The sequence below is a fragment of the Coccinella septempunctata genome, chromosome 2, assembly GCF_907165205.1.
Source record: "Coccinella septempunctata chromosome 2, icCocSept1.1, whole genome shotgun sequence".
In the NCBI taxonomy this organism is placed as follows: Eukaryota; Metazoa; Arthropoda; class Insecta; order Coleoptera; family Coccinellidae; genus Coccinella; species Coccinella septempunctata.
This window is the reverse complement of record NC_058190.1, coordinates 37430916-37454642: the sequence shown is the minus strand read 5'-3', so window position 1 is coordinate 37454642 and position 23727 is coordinate 37430916. Positions and strand designations below refer to the sequence as shown.

At 34.9% G+C, this 23727-nt stretch overlaps 2 protein-coding genes across 10 annotated transcripts in view; both read left to right on the top strand.

Moving 5' to 3' along the window:
* The window catches only part of LOC123307082 (cAMP-regulated phosphoprotein 21), a 55073-nt gene extending 36828 nt beyond the window's left edge, over positions 1-18245 (top strand). For 3 of the 7 annotated variants that reach the window (XM_044889285.1, XM_044889287.1, XM_044889286.1), the window contains exons 2-16: positions 1476-1530; positions 1999-2099; positions 4292-4605; positions 5863-6071; positions 6127-6259; positions 7570-7936; positions 8127-8409; positions 10125-10366; positions 10517-10969; positions 12537-12708; positions 13646-14175; positions 14675-14813; positions 15236-15329; positions 15498-15549; positions 16658-18245. In XM_044889285.1, the coding sequence (XP_044745220.1) occupies positions 2022-2099; positions 4292-4605; positions 5863-6071; positions 6127-6259; positions 7570-7936; positions 8127-8409; positions 10125-10366; positions 10517-10969; positions 12537-12708; positions 13646-14175; positions 14675-14813; positions 15236-15329; positions 15498-15540 (3057 nt within the window). In that variant the 5' untranslated portion in view covers positions 1476-1530; positions 1999-2021 and the 3' untranslated portion in view covers positions 15541-15549; positions 16658-18245. The remainder of the gene's footprint in view (positions 1-1475; positions 1531-1998; positions 2100-4291; positions 4606-5862; positions 6072-6126; positions 6260-7569; positions 7937-8126; positions 8410-10124; positions 10367-10516; positions 10970-12536; positions 12709-13645; positions 14176-14674; positions 14814-15235; positions 15330-15497; positions 15550-16657) is intronic. The other 4 variants (XM_044889289.1, XR_006536961.1, XR_006536960.1 and 1 more) reach the window with 4 other exon arrangements.
* A 1063-nt stretch (positions 18246-19308) lies between these two features.
* On the top strand, positions 19309-22903 carry LOC123307109 (putative gamma-glutamylcyclotransferase CG2811). Of its 3 annotated transcripts, XM_044889325.1 has the most exons (4): positions 19309-19584; positions 21007-21195; positions 22512-22755; positions 22823-22903. In XM_044889325.1, the coding sequence occupies exons 2-4, from the start codon at positions 21018-21020 to the stop codon at positions 22857-22859; spliced, it is 459 nt and encodes a 152-aa protein (XP_044745260.1). In that variant the 5' UTR covers positions 19309-19584; positions 21007-21017; the 3' UTR covers positions 22860-22903. The 3 variants fall into 3 exon arrangements, with proteins under 3 accessions (XP_044745260.1, XP_044745259.1, XP_044745258.1); XM_044889324.1 differs by having other exon boundaries at positions 20999-21195; positions 22512-22903; XM_044889323.1 differs by having other exon boundaries at positions 19310-19584; positions 22512-22903.
* The last annotated feature ends 824 nt before the right edge of the window (positions 22904-23727 follow it).

The window sequence follows — 23727 nt, the reverse complement described above, 5'->3', positions numbered from 1 at the left end:
ATTATATTCCTATATAATATCAATACTTTATTTTCGGCACCATTAGCATTAGCCGTCTCCAGGGATTCTCTTGTTTCAAACCGAAAGTTTTCATAGTACTAAATATCCATCATCGATTATTTCACGTCAATAATAATCGATATGCAATTTCATGTTAAAGCACCTAGATGTGACGTCATAAACTTATATACTTATTGTGATATTAAGTTATATAGTTTAGAGTTAAGGATCAGAAAAATTTTATATCCCAAATTAGTATTGTTTACTGATTAGTTCTAGTTGAATCTACTAATGTTTATGTTTCTTTATTCTTGTAATACGCATGGTCAGCCAAAGGTGTTAAATCAGTTTGGGTCTATACATAGAAGCATAATATTGTAAGAATACTAATTTAACTATCTGCTGATAGCTAACATTGTCTTTCTTCAAAAATAAATTAATGTAAATAGTAACATTTTTCTCATATTATGAATTTATAAATATATGTACATATATTTGTTACTCGTCTTGGTTTATTTCCTCATTAATTATTTTCTTGTATTAATTAGATATATTTCAGTTCAGGACAATTTACTGAAATTTAAGTAGCAGATCCAATTTTCAACAAATGTTCCTCAAGTAAGCTTAGTATTAATAGTCGATCTACTTTTGAGATAACTTTATTTGAATTATTTAGAAAAATCTTGATAGAGTGGATATTGTATTGTATTGTATAACTCTGTGGATTTGGGATTTTTAAGGGTATGAATTTAATACAAACATTTGAACAAGACAATTCGTTCTGCTACATAATATTGTATTATTATTTCCAATAATTCAAAAACCTTATTTACTTTTGAAAACACTAGAAAAGTTCGATTTCTATGAAACTTTCCAATTACAATGTCCCCTTAAAGATATCACCGTCAAATACTCACAATCAATGCATGTCTGAGCTAGATTCTTATTTGATATTGAAAATTTACAAATATATTCATACTATTTTTTTCCTTTTATTGTAAGCTTTCATAACGAAGAAGATATTCTACAGATGCTAATTTAAATTTGCTTCTTATCATTTTCATTCAATTCCCCTATCAAAACTAATGTCCAGTTCGCTATAGTGAAGTTAATCGGAACTACGTTTTTGGAGCATATTAATTCTTGATTGATAAAAGTTTGAATCTCATATTACGTAATTGATTGTTGTTGCTAGGGGTAGATTGAAAAATTGAAGGGAAATGGCTGAAAAATTTGCGAATGTCTACAAAATTTGCAATGTATTCACTCCCTTTCGAGAACATTCTTGATCCACTTGGCTATCAAACAAGCGATGAAGAAATGGTCAGTCAGTCTGGATTTTAAGTGTCTATCAAAGTCAGGAATACATGAATTTACATATTATCATTCTGAGTTTTGTCTTGAATATTATAATGCAGAATGATAAGAACTTCTTCCTGATATTCTTCTATAAATTTTTCAACATTTTGTTGCAGATAACACGGGTGCTATGTTCTGATATAAGTTTGTAATGGACAGCCCACAAAATATGTAAGTAGTAATGGGATTTATTATTTTGTCAGACATAATACTTTGGTATCTGAATATTAATACATAATAATGATACAAAGGCAATCATTTAAATGATATGAATAAAAAACACTTTAGTTTTTTAGCAAGGAATATTGTCCAAATTTTTTTTTCGAGAATATTCTGAAAATTGTTCAAAGAATCGATCAAAACAACATAGAACTTCGCATTATGTAACAGTTCTGCTGTATCTTTCAGAATGTGTCTTCAAATTTTGTAAACGGCTTCGAAAATAGAGATCAAAATTCATAACTTGTATATTTTGGATTTTCGGAATTATTTTGAAAATGAGGGAAGATATTGATAGGTTTTTATCTCAAGAATTCACTTGTCTCTAACAAGCATGTTCGACGTCTTAAGGAAGAAAATGAAAAAACATTAAAACAAGTATTGGTAAAATGAGGAGTGAAGATAAATTACATTTTTTAGAAAAACCAAACTTAGTTAACACAATGAAACAAGGGGGGACCCGTGCAAGTATGGAAGAGGAGCAGGAAGACGAAAATTCGGAAGCACAGACGAGAGCCTCGGTAAGCCATTTCATTCCCATTTGCTTTTTCCAAAAAAAATTCGAAAATTTTTGTAATGTGGTGCATAAACTTAATTTATCTTTGACGTTCAAGACTGGTCTGGAAGTGGTGAAACACGATACCACCCTACTTTTTCAAGTGGGAATACCCAAATTTTATGTTCTGAATATACTTACATGAAATTCTGATATTGAAGTACCCCACTTGTCATAATTTATTATTATTCTGACAAATTTCATGGTTTTGGTAAATTCTCTAGTAGTTCTCAATTATTCTACAGTCACTCTTCAATTGGTCTGAAAGACAGACAGAAAATTTAAGATAATGGCCTCAAAAATTTTAATAACTCAATTTTTTCGAACGGCCTACTCTGCCCCTTTTGTCAGTTGAGTACCCTAGTGGATGGTCTTCATATTTATGGAAACATTTCAGGCCTAAAATAAATAATTTTCAAAATTTATTTTAGGCCCAAAATATTTTCACACAAATAAAGGCCACCCATAGGGTATCCAACTGAAAAAAAAATAATAGGGCATGCCATTTTGAAGGTAGAAAAAAAAGATGTACCTATATATATAGTATATAGTGAGAAGGGGTTACAGTTCACTGCGACCTTAAGGTCTATTGTGCCCCCTAACAGAGCTGTTTTCATCGCGCCCTTTACAGCTCGCCTTCCAGATCCAGAGATCTGATGAAATCCAATATCTGGGACGGCTTCAACGAGGATACTTCCCCACTCCTACAAGTTTCTCGTCCAAAGCACTCTTTTCTTTGGCTTACAATGGCAAAGCATTCCGTAACCAGGTGCATAGGAGTTTCCTCCTCCTCCCCACAGAATCTACACTCGTCTGTGTCCGACAAACCCATTCTCAACAGATGCTTCTTTAGGCGACAATGTCCTGTGAGAAAGCCAGTGAGTAGGTGTAGTTGGTTCTTACTGAGATCCAGATATTTTTTGGATCTAGCAGTTTCAAAGTTCCGAAGGAACTTTTTGGAGTGATCCATTCTTGGGAGATTCCGCCAGAGTTTTTCCCTTTCGGCTTTCTCCTTCTCCATAAACTCCTTCTTGTAGGTGCATTTTCCTATACCACAGAAGGGTTCTGGGCCAGTGAGTGGCGTTTGTGCGCTCTCCCTGGCAAGTTTATTGGCCTTCTCGTTTCCTACGATTCCCGAGTGACCGGGAACCCAGATTAAAGAGACCTTATTCTTCTTGCCTACATCATTGAGTTTATTCCGGCACTCCTAAATCAGCTTTGAATCGATGACATAGGAGCTCAGTGCCTTTACGGCAGCTTGACTATCTGTATGAATAGCTATATCACACTTCTGATAGTTTCTTTCTAGATTTACATCTAGGCATCTTTCGATTGCCAGTATTTCCGTTTGAAGGACGCTTGTACAGGAGCCTAACGATAGTGCACACTTGGTACTTGGCCCATAAATCCCAGCACCAGCTCCTGTAGCGGTTTTAGAACCATCTGTATACCATTTTAATGTATTTTCTTTAAGATTGTAGGCGGTGTACTCCCGTTCCCAATCTCTTCTTTTACTTAGCATTGTACTGAAATTTTTCTCAATGCTTACTTTCTTGATCATTAAGTCACTAGGAAGGTTAGCAGATGAGATGTAGTCGTTCAGGGAGGACCAAACTCTCTGACTGACTCTGACTAGATGTACCTAATGGAAATAGTGCAGCAGCGTTAATGTTCTGTTGATTCTGATACATTGATTGGAATCCTCGAATACAAATACAAACACATCGAAAGCCTTCGATCAGGCTCTGGTAAATGAATTTTTTTCAAGAACTCATTCAAAGACCCATCATTTCGCCACTAATTACCTCCATAAGAAATTTAGGGGAAATTGCAATTTTCAATTCTACCCTGTATATCATCAAATTCAACTGAAATTCCTGCAGACTCGACATCAGGTATAAACTACATGAAATAGGCTACGAATAGACAAAAAATGATCAAAATAGAAGCACACCTTGAAAAGTTATTTCAAAAAGAATTTGGTTAAAAAAATTTCTGTCCGGTTTTTTTTTTGTCCAGGAGTGTATAAGTTAACGTCATCAATGTTGACATATATTCATTTCGGGAGAATGTTCAAAATTTCACAGCCTACTTGACAATTAATTTTCTTGAACTCACCTTATATTAATATTTTGGTAATTTGTTCTTCATTTACAGCGAATGGCAAAAACGAAAGTTCTAGTCCGAAGCCATGCGATGCGCGAGGAGCAATCTCCCCCACGTGCCCCATCGCCAACGAACAATACCTCCCATCTCATCAAGTTATCACCCCAACCTCAGTCCTCCCCTGTAAGTCCAACTAATCCCGTCGTTGTTCTGAGTCCTTCAATTAGTAGAGGAAATTCTCCTTGTAGGTCTCCCTCTAACCTTAAGTTAAGTATATCTCCAAACAAAAAGTGTTCACCCCGATGCCTTTCTCCCCTAGAAGACGATCTCCATCAGAAAATAAGGAATATTAATTTAGATAATAGGTGAGTCTTCTATTTGTTCAATATTTTTGGGAATACATACATATACTTTATTGAAATTAATAGACCTGAAAGTGTATCGATCATATACGAGGATGTATTGATATCTAGTTAGCCTAGACCAGTTCCATGCATGAAAAAAATATTGCTTTACCGTAGCAACGAACAATAACTCATTAGAAGTGTCAGTGTAAAGTTTGAGGTTAAAAAAATAAACCAGAGTTACGCAATAAATTAAAAGAAAGAAGATGTCCACCGAAATTGTGAAAATTGAAAAATTGGAATATTGAGCCATAATCAAATACCTGTATTTAAAAGGGTTAAGAGGTAAGCAGATTTACGAAGATATGCTTCTGTGTCAGTCCCCGAAAATATCGATGCCGTTCATTACATGATTTTATCAGACCGTCGAATTGGGCTAAAACGGATATCTGAAGCACTGAATATTTCATACGAACGCGTTCATCATATAGTTCACTTCAATTTGGACATGAGGGAAGTTGCTGCAAAATGGATCTCCAAATGTTTGAATATTGACCAAAAGCGTGCAAGGGTAGAAGCATCGCGTTCGATCTGTGCTCGATTTGAAAACGGTGTAGACTTCTTGAACCGAATTGTTACTATGGATGAGACTAGGGTACATTTCTACGATTCAGAAACAAAGCAACAATCGATGGAATGGTGACACTCTGGTTCGCTAAGACCTGAGAAGTTTGGTGTCCAAAAATCTGCTGGAAAAAGTTTTGCATTAGTTTTTTGGGATTGCCATGGAGTATTATGATTGATTTTTTGAATAAGGGTAGAACTATAACCGGAGATTACTATTCAACATTTCTGACCACACTACGGGAAAAAATTGTAGAGAAAAGACGCGGAAAGCTATACAAAGGTGTTTTGTTTTTACTGTACAACGTCCTGCACACAAATCTCATGTTGCCATGCAAAAAATTCAAGATTCAGGGTTTGAATTACTAGAACACGCATAAAGCACATAAAAGCTAGGAGGTCTGATTCGCAGAGCAAAAAGAAACATTTTTTTGGAAAATCTAGAGACGTTGCAGGTTCGCTAAAATAATTGTATCCAATTAAGAGGAGAATATGTTGAGTAATAAAATATTTTGACATTGAAATTTTGTTTGGTTCTTTAGTAGGCCAAGAGTTTCAATATATCCTCGTAATATCGATATCCCCCGCACACATATAACTTTACCCTTATGGGTAAAAAAAATTGTTATCAATTTTTTCAATGGCATGTTTCAGGGAAAATGAACTACCTAGAAACGAAACATCTAGTCATAATGAAAATCGAAGAAGGTTCCGCAGTGAATCATCTCAGGAACTAACAGATAATGGAAAAGAAAAATCGAAAAATAATGATAACAGAGGCAGCTCTAACACGTTGAATATTTCTAGAACGAGTAATAAGTGTAAATTAAGGCATCAAGGATCGTCGCAAGGCAGCTTTGAAGGTAATTTTTTTGTTCAGCCACATCTAGTAATAATAATAATAATCCTCTGTTTCAGATGGAGAGTACAAGGACACCACAGGAATTGATCTCGATATATTCATTCCAGAAACTTTGAATCGTAACCCAAAAGACAGAGCCTTCATGCTCCGAATCGAAAAGGAGCTACTCAGTTTGGCCAGGGACGATAAGTAAGTATCATATTGAGCAATAGAGCGCACGTTTACTTTTCACACGGAAACTTCCACCTAAAAATCCATCTCGCTAATGACTCCGGGTGATACTCCGTTTGCTATTTACAACCTGAGTGCAGCTTCAATAGGATATAATTGCACCTGTTATTTCAGCCCGCAATAACGCTAATGTTATTACGAGCAAGTGCTTTTCAAAGCTGCCAGCGTGTTGAATACAGGCAAAATCTCCGTGACGTTAGTGTTATGGATATTCGGGTATCAGCATTGCTTAATATCAGTTAAGCACGGCTTGAAAATGGGGTGAAATACTGAAGCAATAATACTGCTTTGAGAGGAAACAATTCCACTAAAATTTTCAATACCGTATCTTAATTCTTTTACACAGTTTTTACCTTATATTAATATATTAACTCCCTTTCACGATCCACCAAGTGATTCAAATGTTTCGAACAACCCCGAACAATTATTCAGATGTTCTCAAATATACGAGGATGTATTGATATCTAGTTAGCCTAGACCAGTTCCATGCATAAAAACTGTTTGAATGTTGACCAAAAGAGTGCAAGGGTAGAAGCATCGCGTTCGATCTGTGCTCGATTTGAAAACGATGTAGACTCCTTAAACCAAATTGTTACTATGGATGAGACTTTGGTACTTTGGTACATTTCATACAACACGCATAAAGCACATAAAAGCTGTGGAGGTCTGGTTTGCAGAGCAAGAAGAAACATTTGTTTTGAAAGGTCTAGAGACGTAGCAGGTTCGTTGAAATAAATGTATCCAATTAAGAGGAGAAAATGTTGAGTAGTAAAATCTTTTGACATTGAAATTTTGTTTGGTTTTAAAGTAGGCTAAGAATTTTTCAATATGTCCTCGTATATTGAAGCAGTCTAAACAAAGTCTGGACGGCATCCCACAAAAGTATTAAGAAAAATCTTTCTGGCAGACTTTCTCATCATTTACTAAGGTCTGAATATTCTCCACCAAACACCATACTCGGTGTGAAATTTTTGCGAAAGAAAAAACAAATTTTTAGAAGCAGACCTGGATTTTCAGAATTCTGAATATGTTGGTTCCTAAAAGTACTTACCCACTCTCTTGAAATTTCAATTTATTCGAGATAACCATTGAGAAGTAATGACGGATTCAAAATTACCTTATATAAAACTCACGAGAAGGAGAAGGCAATTTTAATTAGTCATTTGATGTTCACCTGTGTAGCCCCTATGATAAGTATAATATAATACTTTTTCGACCACCTCAGATCATATCGAGTTGTGAACTAGGGAAACATAAATTTAAATTAGTCCATATTACAGGAGAGACTACCTCAAATTTCCTCCGATGTCGAGTTACCAAAGAATGCTTGTGCACCGATGCGCAGCCTACTTCGGCATGGATCATAATATAGAGGCATCTGGTAAATGTGTAGTTGTAAATACGACGCGAAACACAAGAATACCAGAACTACCATTCAGAAATCATATAAAAGATGAATATCTCTTCTGTGAAGAACCAAGAAGATCGATCTTGAAGAGGGAGTCGAACAGCAGTGATGACTATAATTTCAAGAGCCCAGATAGGAGCTACGGTATGGAAAACAGACGAAGCAAAAGTTATGAAGAAAGAGAAGAAGAATATGAGAAAGTTAGAAAGAGGATATTCAAAGGCCAGGTAAGGTGCAATGATGGAAGGATCATTATATGCTCTGAGTTTCAAGGTGTTTAAATGAAAGTTCAGACAAGGAAACATATTCTGTTTCATATTTTCATAAATAAAATATTTATTGCATTCGAGAAATTGATAGAAATTGTATGTGTTTCAACCAGCTAGTACCAAATTATGAATGAAAATTAATTTTCAGAGGAAAGACATCAATGCTCTCGATGACATATTACACTGGTCAGAGATTGCACCGTGGTCAAGTACAGACAGCGAGACATCCACTAGATACAAACTGAAACTGCCAGATTCTCATTCCAGAAGACAGGGTAAATTGTTGAAAGTTCATTCTGAAGAAGTTGGTGAAACAATGAGGCCCCATGTGGCAAAAAGCTATAGTTTCGGTGGATATGGAGGTTCCTTGAGTAGAGGCGATAGTGTCACTTCAACTCATGGCAGTGGCCCAAGACTGTTGACTAAACAAGGTAAGGCAAATTTTTAAACTACTGTTTTGATCAGATGGGAAAAGGTAGTAATTCTAATGATACTTGGCAGAAACTTTCTACTACTGAAAATGAGCGGTTTAGTGGAGCTTGAATTAAAAAGTTATATTTTTATCAATCACAGGCCAACACACATTTTGGTGCCTGCGATTTGTTAACTGTTTCTGAGTAATTTTTGGATGCAGAATGTAAAAAAGTTCTCAGATTTTGTCTATCAGATCTAGTTTTTGAGATTTTTTTAAAAAAATGTGCATATAATTTACGTTTTAACTGTTATAATATATAATATTACTATTGACAGTTAAAAAAAAACAAAGACACATGGATTTAAGTATTTATTGCAAAAACTTAATTTACATAATTACATTAGTCACTAATCATATAAAAATTTTCTTTTATACGATTTTCTAGAATGGAGTTTACTAGGGCAGTCTCGTTGAAGGCTCCAGTAGTAGTCCGCCATCATGTGGCTATCCCATCGTCCTCGATAACGATCTTCCATAGTTTTAATATCCTGATGGAATCTTTCCCCCTGTTCTTCACTACAATCACCTAAGTTTTCTGGAAAACGATCTAGGTGGCTGTGGAGGTAGTGAACTTTTATTCTCATGTTACAGCCGAGAATATTAAAATTTGAAAGCATAGTTTCCACTAATTCTACGTAATTTTCTGCTTTATTATTGCCAAGAAAATTTTGTACTACTTGAACAAATGAACTCCAAGCGTTAGATTCAGTCTCGTTCATTGATGTGGTGAATTGTGGATCTTTAACAAGTTGCCTTATTTGAGGACCATCAAATATACCAGCTTTTAGTTTTTCCGTGCTAATGCCAGGAAATTTACGTGACAAATACCCAAAACAATTTCCATCTCGATTTAAAGCCTTCACAAATTGCTTCATTAGGCCTAGCTTGATATGCAAGGGCGGAAGTAAGATTTTTTCTCTTGAAACCAAAGGTTCGTTGATCACGTTTTGTATTCCTTGAATCATGACATCTCTTGAAGGCCAATTTTTGTTAACCTAGTGCTCATTTTTAGCTCTGCTGTCCCAAAGGCACAAAAAACAAGGATATTTTGTATAACCACTCTGCTGTCCAAGGAGGAAGTTAATCATTTTTAAATCAACACAAATTGACCACTGATGTTCTTTGTATTTAATTTTTCTCAAAACTAATGTTATTGTTTCATATTCTTCCTTCATGGTAGTAGAATGACCAATAGGAATTGAGCCATATTTGTTACCGTTATGTAAAAGAACACATTTTAAACTACGTTTTGAACTGTCAATATACCATTTAACCTGTAACGTGTATCTCAGAAACTAGAGCTGAATCAGCACATTAAAAACATCTAAAATCAGATGTTAGATTTCCGGCACCAAATTTTTTTTTTCATTTTGTTGGCCTGTGTAATAAGTGTTCCTTTCCATCAGCTATAAACCCCCAATTTGTCGTTAACTCCAGCAACTAGCAAATTTCCTCCTGAAAAATTGTAGTCTGTGCGCCAAAAAAGAGTTGTTCTCGTCATGAAATGTTCATCATACCTTTGATTCCATTCTCACGACACCAATATTCGCCCATCAGACTCAAACAGATGAAATTTGGACTCATCAGTGAACAGGCAGTATCTCCATGTTAGTTGTTTTTCACAATAATAGTTTAATCAATTCCCACGATGATTCCAGTGTTTGATTTCAGATTCAGCTGCCAGTTCGGTCAGTTGGCGTCTAAGTCCCTCTAGTTCGGGCTACAAATCACAATCGCAGATGTCTGAATCTGTGACCCCCTCCCCCACTTCTACGCCGCACATGTTGAGAGATTCCAGAAGGCAGGATTCTATGAACAGTGAATATTCCAACGATAAACATGAGAATCCTATTGTTTGGGCAGTAACAGACATTGAAAGTGTGCCTAAAGGGAGTCTCATCATCAATCCTCAGGTGACGAAAATCTCAAAGATCATCGTTATATGCTTGAACGCACCATCTACATTATTTGATCACGTCATGCACACATACACACACAGCTGGCTCATTACTGTTGCTTTTAGGAACTTCGTACAAGTATTAACTCTTTATGATTTCTTGTAGACTGGGCAACCCATTAAGAACCCAGATGGATCACTGTATCATTATGATCCGAACAACATTCCTTCTGTACTTGTACCTCCGGCGAAATCACCGGTATCGCCTAGAAAAAGCCCAACATCTCCACGAAGGCCGACAAATCTGTCGCCCGTGACATCGCCGAAGAAGAAGTCATCGAAATGCTCACCGATTCGGAGATTGACCACTACAAATAGTTCTACTAGTCCGACGTTACCGTTTACACCTCCTGTGAATATGAATAAGTCTTTTTCATTTCCACCTGTACAGGCAGAAACAAACAATCAACCTTTAGCATATCCTCCTTTCAATATATCTTTCCCACCTCCTCCCATTGTGGGAGATCCAGCTCTTTCGATGTACAATCAGCCTTATTTTATTCCTGGGCCTAACTATGGAGTTCCAGTACCACCCATGTATGATGGAAGAATACCTGTTGTAAGTAAATACATAAAAGTCATATTATACTATTAAAGGCCAGTACCATTGTATAAGGACTATGTTGTCACTATTGGCGTTGCAAAATTACAGTGACTCGAACAAGACAGTGGCCACAATTGGAAATTTTGCAAGAATATGGCCGCTTAGATTCACAGATTGCAATTCTGTGATCCGGAATGCTGATCGGGGCCACGTCACGTCACGTGACAATTATGGAAAACGAGACCACAATTGTCGCCACTGTCTTGTTAGAGTCAAGGTACGAGGATATATTGAACAATTCTTAGCCTACTATAGAACCAAACAAAATTTCAATGTCAAAATATTTTATTACTCAACATATACTCCTCTTAATTGGATACATTTATTACAGCGAACCTGCACGTCTCTAGACCTTTCAAAAAAAATTTTCTTCTTGCTCTGCAAACCAAACCTCCACAGCTTTTATTACCTCCCCGTTGAAAAAAAATTTACGACCTTTTAAAAATTTTTCCAGTTGAGAAGAGAGATGATAGTCGGATGAAGCCAAATCTGGTTGCAAAAACAAAACACCTTTGATAGCTTTCCGCGTCTTTTCTCTTTATTTTTTTTTCGTTGAGTGTAATGTCGAACAGTAATCTCCGGTTATTGTTCTACCCTTATCCAAAAAATCAATCATGATTACTCCATGGCAATCCCAAAAAACTGAAGCAAGTATTTTTCCAGTAGATTTTTGGACACGAAACTTGTTAGGTCTTGGAGAACCAGAGTGTCGCCATTAAATCGATTTTGTAAGGTACTTTGTTTCTGGATCGTAGAAATGTACCCAAATCTCATCCATAGTATCAATTCGGTTTAAGAAGTCTGCATCTTTTTCAAATCGAGCACAGATCGAACGCGATGCTTCTATCCTTGCACGCTTTTGGTCAACATTCAAACATTTGGGGATCCATTTTGCGGCAATTTTTCTCATGTCGTTCTTATGCGTTCGTATGAAATATTCAGTGCTTCAGATATCCGTTCTAGCCCAATCCGACGGTCTGATAAAATCATGTCATGAACTGCATCGATATTTTCGGGGACTGACACAGAAACTGGTCTTCCCGATCGGTCATCATCTTCAATGGAAAATTTACCTCTTTTGAAGCTTGCAGTCCAATTTTTCACGGTCGCATACGAAGGACATTGATCGCCAAGGGTATTAAGAATATCTTCGTAAATCTACTTACCTATTAACCCTTTTAAATACAGATACTTGAAGATGGCTCGATACTATAATCTCCAATTTTTCAATTTTCACAATTTCCGTGGACATCTTCTTTCTTTTTATTTATTGCGTAACTCTGGTTTACTTTTTTGACCTCAAACTTCACACTGACACTTCTGATGAGTTATTGTTCGTTGCCATGGTAACGCAATTTTTCTTTTTATGCAGGGAACTGCTCTAGGCTAACTAGATATCAATACATCCTCGTATGTTTGCATCCTTTGCAAAAATGCAAAATGTCACTCTGTATGTTATTCTATCGATTAGTTTTGATTTATTCATGACCTTGAAATTTCAGTTCGTGTTCTCAATTTCTAGGACTCTTCCCAAATGTTAGAAGCGAATTCTAATTACTACTTGGGTGGTGTGGAAAATCCAGTTCAGATGTTGTTTCCACAGCCGTCATCTTTCTGGTCTCATGGGCCGAATTACTTCCAGAACCAACCTGGAAATCAAGCAAGATATCCGCCTCTTTCACAGTCTACTCCAGGTACTCATATTTTCGTAGTTTGAAAAAACACAACTAACTGAATTGAAAACTAAAACTATAAACAGAATAACCTACATATAACCGTACGATTCCACCCGCGTGATAATAATGTGGTTACTGTGGTAGTCTGATGATTCCTTAAGTATAAATCTTGTTAACTTATTATACAATTTTGACCGATAAACTGCCTAATACGGACATGACATAATGTACAAAATGAATGGAAACAGTTGAGGAATATTTCTAGGGATGATGGCTCACACAAAAATAAGGGCTCTTTGTTTGAAAAACGTATGTCCGAAACTGCCTATTCAGGGTGCAAAAGCCATTTTAAATAGGGTCTTATGATAATCGGTTTCTTCTACATCCGAAGAAGATGCCCACGAGAGTGGTTCTACATTTACTTACATGTTCGCTCCAATGCAGATGTTGCTCATACTCGTATATGATATCCAGGAATCTGATGTCACTTGTCAATTGTATGCTGCCTCAGTGGAAATTCCACTGCAAAAGTTATAATCTAGTTGTCCTCCCGTTCAGCACCGGTCGATAACTGTGGCAATAGACTCTCATCGCCAACATACTGGTCCTTAATTAGGGCCTACATAAGAACCGAAGTATCATCCACATACGATGCAAGACGTCAAACAGTACCGTCCACTGTCAAGAAGAAACAGACAAGACCAAGTCGAATCTGTGGAGGTCTTCATTTGTCCAACGTCATCTTCAAAACAGTTATCTTCAAGATTCAGAACGTTTATGACGAAATAGGAATAAAAAACAATATCAGTTATTCACTACCAAGATGATAACTATGTAATATCTTCTTGATACTCTACGTTTTATTGTTTCACTGCAGCACTCTCTATTTACATTCTGTGTGGTCATATGATAACGGACGATATTACGAAATAAAAATTGGGATTTTCATTTTCAGGCATTCCTAACGCTTACATGACGCAGCAGACGAACGCAAACAATGAAGTGATGTACCCCAATCAACATCAGATGCAATTTGCCTTCGCCACATCACAACCAACGGCAGCTATGTATCCGAATCAGAGTCCCATCTTATTGAGTCAGAATTCTTTCCCAACGTCTCACTACCCACCCCTGACGCCCACACCGACAACAGCAATGCCGGGTGCAACTGCTCAAAATACATCGGCGGAACCGCCACAGCAAATTTTGATATTCAATGACCAACATCGACCGAACAGTCGCAGTAACAGGTGCAGTTCATATGATGAGGACAACGCTAATCCCGCGAGTGGGCATGGTGGTAGGCCTGCAAGTCTGAGAGGATTTATGTTGAATTCTAGTCAAAATAGTACGGCCACGAGCTCTCCTGCAACAACAGTTCATCCAAATTTCGGTCAGCAGAACCAGAGGAGTTGCAGACAGTTTCCAGAAAACCATTCTGCTCCTTGCACTTATATGCCTAATAATTTGTTGATGATGAGACCTGTAAGTAGAGGCGATTTTCACCCGTGAAGTAACTGCAATCATAAGACGGAAGTTTATATAGAGACGCGTAATCAGTTTTCATAAACTTTAGTCGCATTCATCTTATATTATCGAATTAATTAATTTAATTTTTTCAACACAGCGTTGATTTATAACCCAAAAATGGTTTGACAAGCGTTATTAACTCACATTTTCGTATTATAAAGTGTGGAATTATCAAATTTGCAAGGCCAATCGACTACTTTCATGAAAGTGAATGAACTATTGAACTACTTATATTCTCTGGAGATCAAGTAATAAAATCATAATTTTAGAGGTCTCGTTTAATTCAGTAGTTCATAAATATTATGGTAAACAGAGATTAAAGAAAGAACACTGAAAAACAACAATGCAAATCCAGCGAAACGTTGATGAAACCAAAGAAAAAATAGATATAGTCCAAATAATCCACGCTGACTTCCTATATCAACTTCTAATGAGAAGTTATACATCGTTATAGATAGCTGTCCGATGCTCAACACCAGGTACCAACAGAAGTAGCAGATCCCCAACACCAGCTGGTGATGCATGCCATTTTGGAGGTCAACGATTACCCTTTCCTCAACAGGTCATTCCTAATTTGACTGGCATGATTCCACGTAAGTATTATTAGGATTTTTTTCAGATTGATAGTGAAACCACGAGGCCACTAAACTAAAGAAAAAAGAGTTTACTGGGAAAAAAGCACGTAAATAGATTGAGCCACTAGGTATACTCTTCGGTAGAACCAAAAAAATATATCTATATCTTCTTAGGAAGAACTTAATTTCTGATTCACTTCCATATAGAGGATGGTTCAAAGAAAACTTGGAAGAATTATTATGAATAACATGAAGAATTTAGGTCAGCGTTAGGAATGCGTTTAGGTTGATTTCAAATAAAAAATAAACTTTTCACAAATTCATCCACTTTGAATTTCATGAATATATCTCTCTGATTTTAGGTGAGATTAAGAAAGAGTTGAATATGATTGCCTAAAAGCAATATGTTATTAAGTGCTAGATTGTACATTTTATTACAGATGATCCATCATTAGCTGCTCTATCTCAACCTGTTTTGAGGGTCTTCGGTTCTCTTTATCCACAAGAAACTCCAAGAAATCGCAAGCCTGCAAGGTGAGCAAACGTTTTCAATAATATTCCCTTCAACACATGAATTATTTGTTCAATAAGGACACATAGCAAAAGTTGGAACATTTTAATAATTTTCGTGTACATCCTTGAGATGGTACATTGATTTTTTTGTAATAGGAGATTGTCTTTATTTGATATTCTACCTTCCAGAAATATTAAACCAGGTTTGCCACCAAGTGGACGACAAACATGAGTAATTCTGGTGAGTGTTCGTCATTTTATGTTTTTTTCATACGGATAAGATCGGTTCTTTTTTTCACTGAGAACTCGTTCAAATTAAACTGTATCATCAAAAATCCTCTATACCTTGGCTTAAAAATGGAGTAAAATAGGGTAGCAATAAAAGCACTTCGACCGGGAACAATTTCACAAGCACACCTTCAATACTGGGTCTATTCTTTTACACTATTCACCTCCCTTTCACCTTAACTCTTCGATTTATTGCTGGAAATAATAATTAAAAGCAACTCAGAATGTACGCTTTTTTCTCATTATAGTGTAACTTTGGAGATTTTTGATCGAAAGGTTCATTTCACACTGTTTTACCCCCTCAAACAGTATGACCCAAAGTAAAGATTGGCTAAAAATATGTTAGTGATAACAGCACCTTGAGTACGAACAATTTCACGAGCACTTTCAGTACCGTGCCAATTCTTCTACACCATTTACCTTCCTCTCACCTTAACTTTTTGCTGGGAGAAATAATAAATAGCTTCATGATGTTATATGCTTATTCTCATTTTATTATATCGGCGATATTTATGGAAAGTTACATTTCATTATGTCGTACCCCAGACTGAAGACTTGAGACACAATATTGTTGAAAAAAATTGAAAATAAATTCAAAAACTCACCATCAAAAATGGTCTATTTTCTTCTCATAAATTGTTCAAATAAGTTATAAACATTACTTTGATACTTGGAACATAGATACAAGGAATGGAAAATAAGCATTTGTTCTTGTCCAAAGACTGGAGTCGAGATAGTTGCTTACCGTGTTAATTCTTCTACACTGTTCACCTTCTATCCCTTTCACCTAAATTGTTCGGCAGCAATAACAATTGACAACAAACATTTTTTTATGAAAAGTTTCATTTCATTGCCCCTGAGAAAGAAAGAAAAATATAAAATAAAATAAGATGATTCTTCACAGGTTTATAAAATAAAATGAAAATAAACCCAAAAACTCTCCAACAAAATTGGTTTTTATTATTCACATTAGTTGTAAACATTGATGCCCGAACGGTCTAACTAGGAGTTCTTTTGTACATACGTAAAAGATACAAATTTATCATGGTGATTATTTTCAGGAAAATGCTCATCGGACATCATACCCTGGTTAAAGAATGAGACAGTACATATCGAATCTCAATTATTGTTTACGCATGTGAACAGTGTTGAGATACCGGAAAATAATACTATTCTAGTCAAAAAATGGAGTAAAGGTAACTGAGCCAAAAAGCAAAGCTGTGTTTCTGAAAATGAAAGAATTTTTATGCAAATAAACAAAATGCAAGCCATAACTTACTTTCTTCTTTTGGGGTTCTATTATGAACATCTTAGATTTTCGCAAAAGTTCTTCATAACTACAATATTGAATTTTCAGCTTGTGTAGATGATGTAGCAACCCTTAATATCTCCTCTAGGGATCTTTCCGAGAGATTTATGTTTGAAATTTTTTTTCAAGGAGGTAAAAAGGAAGGCAATTAAATATTACTTTTTCACTATGGAAATTATTTTCATATTCGAAATGAAATTTTTCATTGATCTTAAGATGGAGCAATACAATCTTTAATATTTTCCTAGAAAAAAAATGTAGGCATGGGATCCAATATTATTCCTATTTCGAGAATTTGCTTCAATTCTACAGCTAGCTACATATTTTCAAGTGATAAAATATGTCCACGAGATAGCAGTTGACATTTTGTTCAATTCATTACTCAACTGAAACTGAGCCAGTGATATTTCTTAATATTTCATAAAGAATGTTTCTTGAGTGTACCATACTAAAAAGACAATCCATTATGTTGTAAATTGATGTAGAAAATAAATGTAAATAGTTATATGTGGGTCCACACAATAAATATGTTGATGATTTTAATATTTTAAGGCGCGATTGTATCCATGTTATAATTGATATTGAAAAAATGATTACATACTTTATATTTTTTAACATTTTCAGTCATTTAGTCATAATAACAATTACCATTTCATGTGCCATTTTATTTAAAATATTCGGTTATTACATTTCTACACACTATTTAATTCCATCATTTTTATCATCTGTCCCTTTTATTAGCCGTTTCTATAGATGAAAGTGTTCATTATTGCATCCTTTTGATCGAATTTCTTAAGGAATGGAAATCAAAGAATTTTTTCCATTGCAAATATAGGCACAACATCAAGCATTGTGTTCATCTGAACAATTTTATTATTCCATCCATTGGAGTACTTACATTTGGAACTTTTGACTGTTGAATGAGCCATTTATGAGGTGATTTTGTTTAAATAATTGACACTGGGTGTTGGAATACGCATTTCTTTGCGAAATTGGTGAGGACCGATATTACGAAATGTTTTATTGAATTTCATATTATGGAATTGTTATTCATGATCCATTTGAAAATGATCCATGTTAAAACTTTGAAATTGTTGGACGAACTGAAAACTGAGACGTAGTCCTGCACAAGGTCCTTTGTACTTATTTCACAAAAATTATTTAGTATGCTTGGAAATAAATGTTAAAATTGGATTAGAGATGAAACTAGATTAGACTGATTTTTTAGGAATTTAGAACCATTAGTGAGAAACTCTGATTAAAATTCTCTGTATGATTTCGCAGAATGTTATGTTTCTATTGTGCCTCCAACACCTGATAATAAAGTTTTTTTATACTGATTTGTGTTATCATTTGTTAAATTTACCAGAAGAGGATTCTTGTCTGATTTATTAAATTAGCTGATAATATTCATTGGCTAAGTTCACTCTTCAATACATCTCAATATACAGACTGTCCCGCGTGACTCTCTCAGGTGTGTATAAAGAAGAGTCAGAAATGCTTAAATTTTTTTCCTTCGACGCCCTCTTGCGAAGATATGTGCCTCATAATTGAGTTTTCTGTAATAACTCAGCCGATTCTGGTAATTTTTTGAATATAGTTAATACAAATATCATTTATACGATTTGTTTTCATAACCTTCCCCATAGGACTGACCCTATAGCACTTAAATGGTCAGAAATTTTTTTTGGGTTGAAATTGTTGGGGTGAAATTTCTCCATTCATGTATTTTATTCATCATTAATTTCGCAAACATTTTTATTTTACATACACAGTTGATGAGAATCTTATGCACCTATACGGGGTACTAAAACTGCAATTTCACGCTCGCACTCACACAAATATAGTCCCCATGAAACTTTAATGGCTCAATTAAAAAAAACTACAAGTAACTCATTTCTTGTACCTAGTTGCATAAATTTTTGTTGTTGCCGTATGTGCGATTATATGCTATCAATTTTGCATTGATTTTCACGAGTTCAACATGTGTTTTTAAGCCGTCCAACAAACAATTCGTGTGTTGGTTAAACTCAATAAGAAATTGTTGGTTTTGTGGAGTGTGGTAAGTAGAGCGTGAAATCTCTATCGTACTAGTGAAAGTGCTGCATATACCTCGGCATATACTCATGGGGGTGGTCGATGGGAGAGCAAGAGCTACAACCTTCGCACTAGATCGGCTAATACGCTTTCTTCAGTCATTGGAGACACTTTTACGTTAATTGACGAAAATGTTCCAGCTAGATTCTGAGCACGTATCCATAGATATTGGTTGCCCAAAATTTATTTTCTTGTGTTTTCTGATTATACAAAATTGAATATCTTCCACAGAAATATCAATAGATTTCAGGAATTGAGGGAAAAACTGACAACGTTGTAAAAGCAGCACCCAAGGCTGGGATAAGTTATCGTCGGTATCTCGATCTTTCGAGTTGTGAATCAAATGGATTAACAGTGTGTTGTGCGTTAAAAATTACTAAATTCATACACACTCGCCATAGACAAATTTCTCTGCTCCTTTTCAGAGAGTTCTGTCAAAAAAGATCGATGAAACTTATAATAGAATTTACAGAATATTCATAATTTGGTACGAACTAAAGGAACTGAATTTTTCCTTGCTGAAACTCAATAGACACATGACGAACACGTCTCCTCTGCAATAGGTACTGAATTTGGTGAAAGGTGAGTTGAATTGCGTATGCGCTACTTTAATTGATTATCGAAATACACCAGTAGGAAATTAGTATTACTGGACTAGTTATTTTTCTTTGATATATTGTAATTCGTCCATTAATGCGCTTATAATGCGATGGAAATCCTTCAAGGAGTTCTGCCTCCTCTGGGATTTTTTTTTGGGATCAGACCATATTAAAAATTATCCGTTTGCTGATTTATGTTTTTGTCTATTTTTTCCTATTCGTATACATTCGTATGTGGATAAGTTCTTCACCATTTGAAACTGTTCAAGGGGTGGACTATGTTGTACTATGATCAAGTATGGGTACTTAGTCTTCATTATAATAAAGGCTGAGCAAGATGTCAATACTAAGTCTAAGTGTGTTGTAGGGTATAGAACAAAAACAGCAGCTGGATTCTTTTTAATCTATATTCGCCGACGTTTCGCAGTATTATTTCAAATGCTTCTTCAGGCCTACAAAAATATGAGCAACATAAAACAACATGTTACAGTCGCAAACAATTTAATTGTATTATGAAAATTCTTTTTACTTTATATGTGATTCAGGGCAAAACAAATTACATACCTCTATAAAATATAAAATGTTTTTGTCCTATACCTATACAACCTATACCTATACAACACACTTATAGTGGGTTTCATAAAACTTTGATTGTCCGATCAACGATTTGACAGTTACTCGATTTCTAAAACGATTTCATTCAAACCATTTTATTTTTGAATATATTGAAGAACTAACAATTGAGAATCATTGAATGGACGTATGAACATCATAATTTGATCTGAGAATGATATTTTGAGTGATCATGACTGAATTATCGATTGAAAACAAATTGTCTATTCGTCAATCAAGCGTTGATTACCGGATCAAGCTTTATGAAACCCGGCGTAAGACTTAGTTATTGTGGAGGACATTATTGCTTCAAAGTTATTATGAATTTGGGTAGGATGTCAATACTGTGAGTTGTTTCTGAGTAAACAGCACGAAAAAACTAATGAAATGAAATCCAGCAATTGCATATATGAGCTGATCCTTCTATTCAACACCGTGTCAGTGGGAAAATCGCTATAACAGATATATCTTTCTTGCTTAGTCCTTTTTTAGCCTGGTGGCTGAAAGATTATTTCATATATTCCCACAATTTTTTTTTGCCAAAATCATCATCACAAAAATTTCTGTAACAAAAATTTGTGAATAAGAAGAGTGACAAATCAAGAAAATAATTTCGAAATGTTTAAATTCCTTGTTTGATGTAGCGTTCAGAAGACTGATCTATCTGTAGTATTGAAATAATCATTCATATTGTTTTGATATTATTTGTTAGGCAATAGACTGTTTCAAAAAACTGTTTCTGCCTTCTGCTATTGGTACAGCCATTCCTCGTAAATTATATAAAGTATTTCAGGCGTTCTTGATATGGCATTGCATAAGGTGTTTGTTTATGGCACTCTGAAAACTGGGGAACCGAATCATCATGTATTTGCAAATAACGTTGATGGCTGTTACAAACTTCTGTGCAAGGCAGTGACATCACAAAAATATCCGCTCATTTTAGGAACAAAATTCAACATTCCATTCCTTCTCCAAAAACCAGGTGAGAATATAATATTCAGATCAGCTTTTTTTTCGTTATGTCTAATGTCACTTATATGGATCAAGGAAGGGATAATGGCGGCATATCTGTCGGTTTTTTCATTTTTTTTTTCAACAATGTTTTGAGAATTCCAGTATTCGACTCTAATTTCAGTTAGATGAAACAAATACAAATCATTTGAAACTTATTGAACATTCGAATATGTAGAATGTAATCAGAATAATCAGCTTTGATGACAATTATTGACTCAATAGATGTTGCCGGATTGTGAAATTGACGTATAATGTTTGTGAGAGAGCAGTTCTGAAATCAGAATGAATGAAATACAGACATTTTCATAACTAGGTACTAAAAAATTTAAATTTTTCGATTTATTATATTCACACCCTGTTCAAAAGGAAGAGTTCGAAAAAATGCCCGGGACCATTTGCGTCGAGATATTGACGTCGAAGTTATGAATAGTCATACTGAGGCAATTTTTCAGCTGTGCTTGTACTGCCACTTCATTTGCTGGCTTGCTACTTGGTTTAGTTTTCACTTTTGAGCAGCTTCTTTCTGCGGGAGCTGTACTCACCGGTATAGTTAACAAAGCTTTAATGAGTATTAATATAGTTGGATAAATTTCTTCTACTTTGCTTTCTGTTTCCTACTGGTAGCAGCTGCCTTACATCTTTGAAATATTTCTCAAATTTTTCAGTTCATATACACGATGTTTTCTAATTGAGTGTCAATATTTATGGGGGTGATTTTTAGGCCCATTTTAAGAAAAAAACTTCATATGAACATGTCCTAAACGTCTCACCTTTTGAGATACAAAGTGGTAAAGTTTTCAAAAATAAATCATTTATCATCAATATCTCCAATACCACTTCAAATAAAAATTATATTTGAAATTGCCAATCATTTCATACCAAAGTTGATCACTTGAGTTTTTTCAATCACCATGCAGAGACATACGTAGATTTTATTTTTTAAGATGAAACCCGTGCGTCGGACTAAAAAAATTCAAGAGATCAAATTTGCTCATAGTTGAATACAGTCAGTGGCGTGCCACTGAATGTCTTAATAATACCACCTTCTATCTCAAAAGTTAAGACGTTTAGGATATATGTTCATATGAAGTTTTTTTCTTAAAATGGGCCCAAAAATCACCCCTATAAATATTGACATTCAATTAGGAAACACCCTGTATAAAAGCAAAACCCATGCACGGTACAAAATTTCGGCAAGTGTATCGTCTTGAATTATTTTATGTTGTGATTTCTTCTCGTTATTTAACTTCCATTATTTATTTTCATTATTTTTTACCCATATAGGGACAGGATATAATGTGAAGGGTGAGTTATATGAAGTCGATGATAAGGTATTGGCTGTTCTAGACGAATTAGAAGATCATCCCAATTTTTATATAAGAGAACAATCAGATGTGATATCAAGTGCCGACTCTTCAGTTCACAAGGCTTGGATTTACTTTATAAAAAATTTCCAGAAACATCTATTGGAAAATGAAATGATGGACTGTTACTCCAACAATGGATCATTACCAAAATATGTCGAAAGGTATCTCAGAGGAGGACTAAAGTTCAATTATAATGAAGTATTGAGTAAATGAATTTTCTGTTCACAGTGAGGAGGCAACATTGGACGATTTAAATTGTTTCTAGAAATACTTTATTCCAATTGATTTTCAATATATTTTCCTAATAAATATGGTTATTATTTCCATTCAATTCAGAAATATGTCAGGGGCATATTTCTTAAGCTTCACCTCTTCAACGGCGGGTATTTTAAACAATACACAGAGGGCACGCAAAATAAAATTATTTTCAATGAAGATTGATCTCGGGACATACCGTGCACTTCTTATTATATGATAAAATATCATTTTTATCGACTGACAAAAGATGATTCCAATGCCGATGCTTACCCTTGCCACCCCCCCTTATACAGGTTGTGTCTTTGACTTGAGGTCAAAAAAAATACTTTTTTCCTTTATCATTTTTTGCGAATCGGCTCGGTTTAAAATATACATGCTGTAGAAAAACCATAAAAATAATATTATTTTTAGTTCACAAACGGTTTTCTCGAATGAAATAAATTTCGGCATATAGTTTTTCATTCATTTGATTAATTTCTTTCGAACAGAAGATAACACCCACGATAAAAATACCAAAAATTCAAAGAACTCAACTCTTGAAACTAAAATGGACGCTATCTAATGAATATTTGAACGCTTTGTAAAATAGTATTCTTCATATTTTCTCGTTTTTGAGTAATTTGATTTTCAAAAATTTAAAAGTACCTGAGAAATTTGAAACATTGGGTACTTTGGCTGAATACAACTCTGTTAAAATATCCACAGATGTGTAGTGTCACAGATTTAGTTAGTTATTCTGTAAGTGTAATTTTGTTTTTTCATTTGCTCTCTCTACCATGTATATATATATATATATATATTCAAATGTTTTGTATATGCTAAAGAAAATTTTCTAAATTGTACCAAATTATGCGACAACCAATACAACCATGAAT

Bases quoted from the DNA above. Each gene is read 5' to 3' on its own strand.
- LOC123307109 (XM_044889324.1), top strand. From the start codon at position 21,018: ATGGCATTGCATAAGGTGTTTGTTTATGGCACTCTGAAAACTGGGGAA. The intron at 21,196-22,511 runs GTGAGAATATAA...TTACCCATATAG, and splicing joins ATTCCTTCTCCAAAAACCAG to GGACAGGATATAATGTGAAG.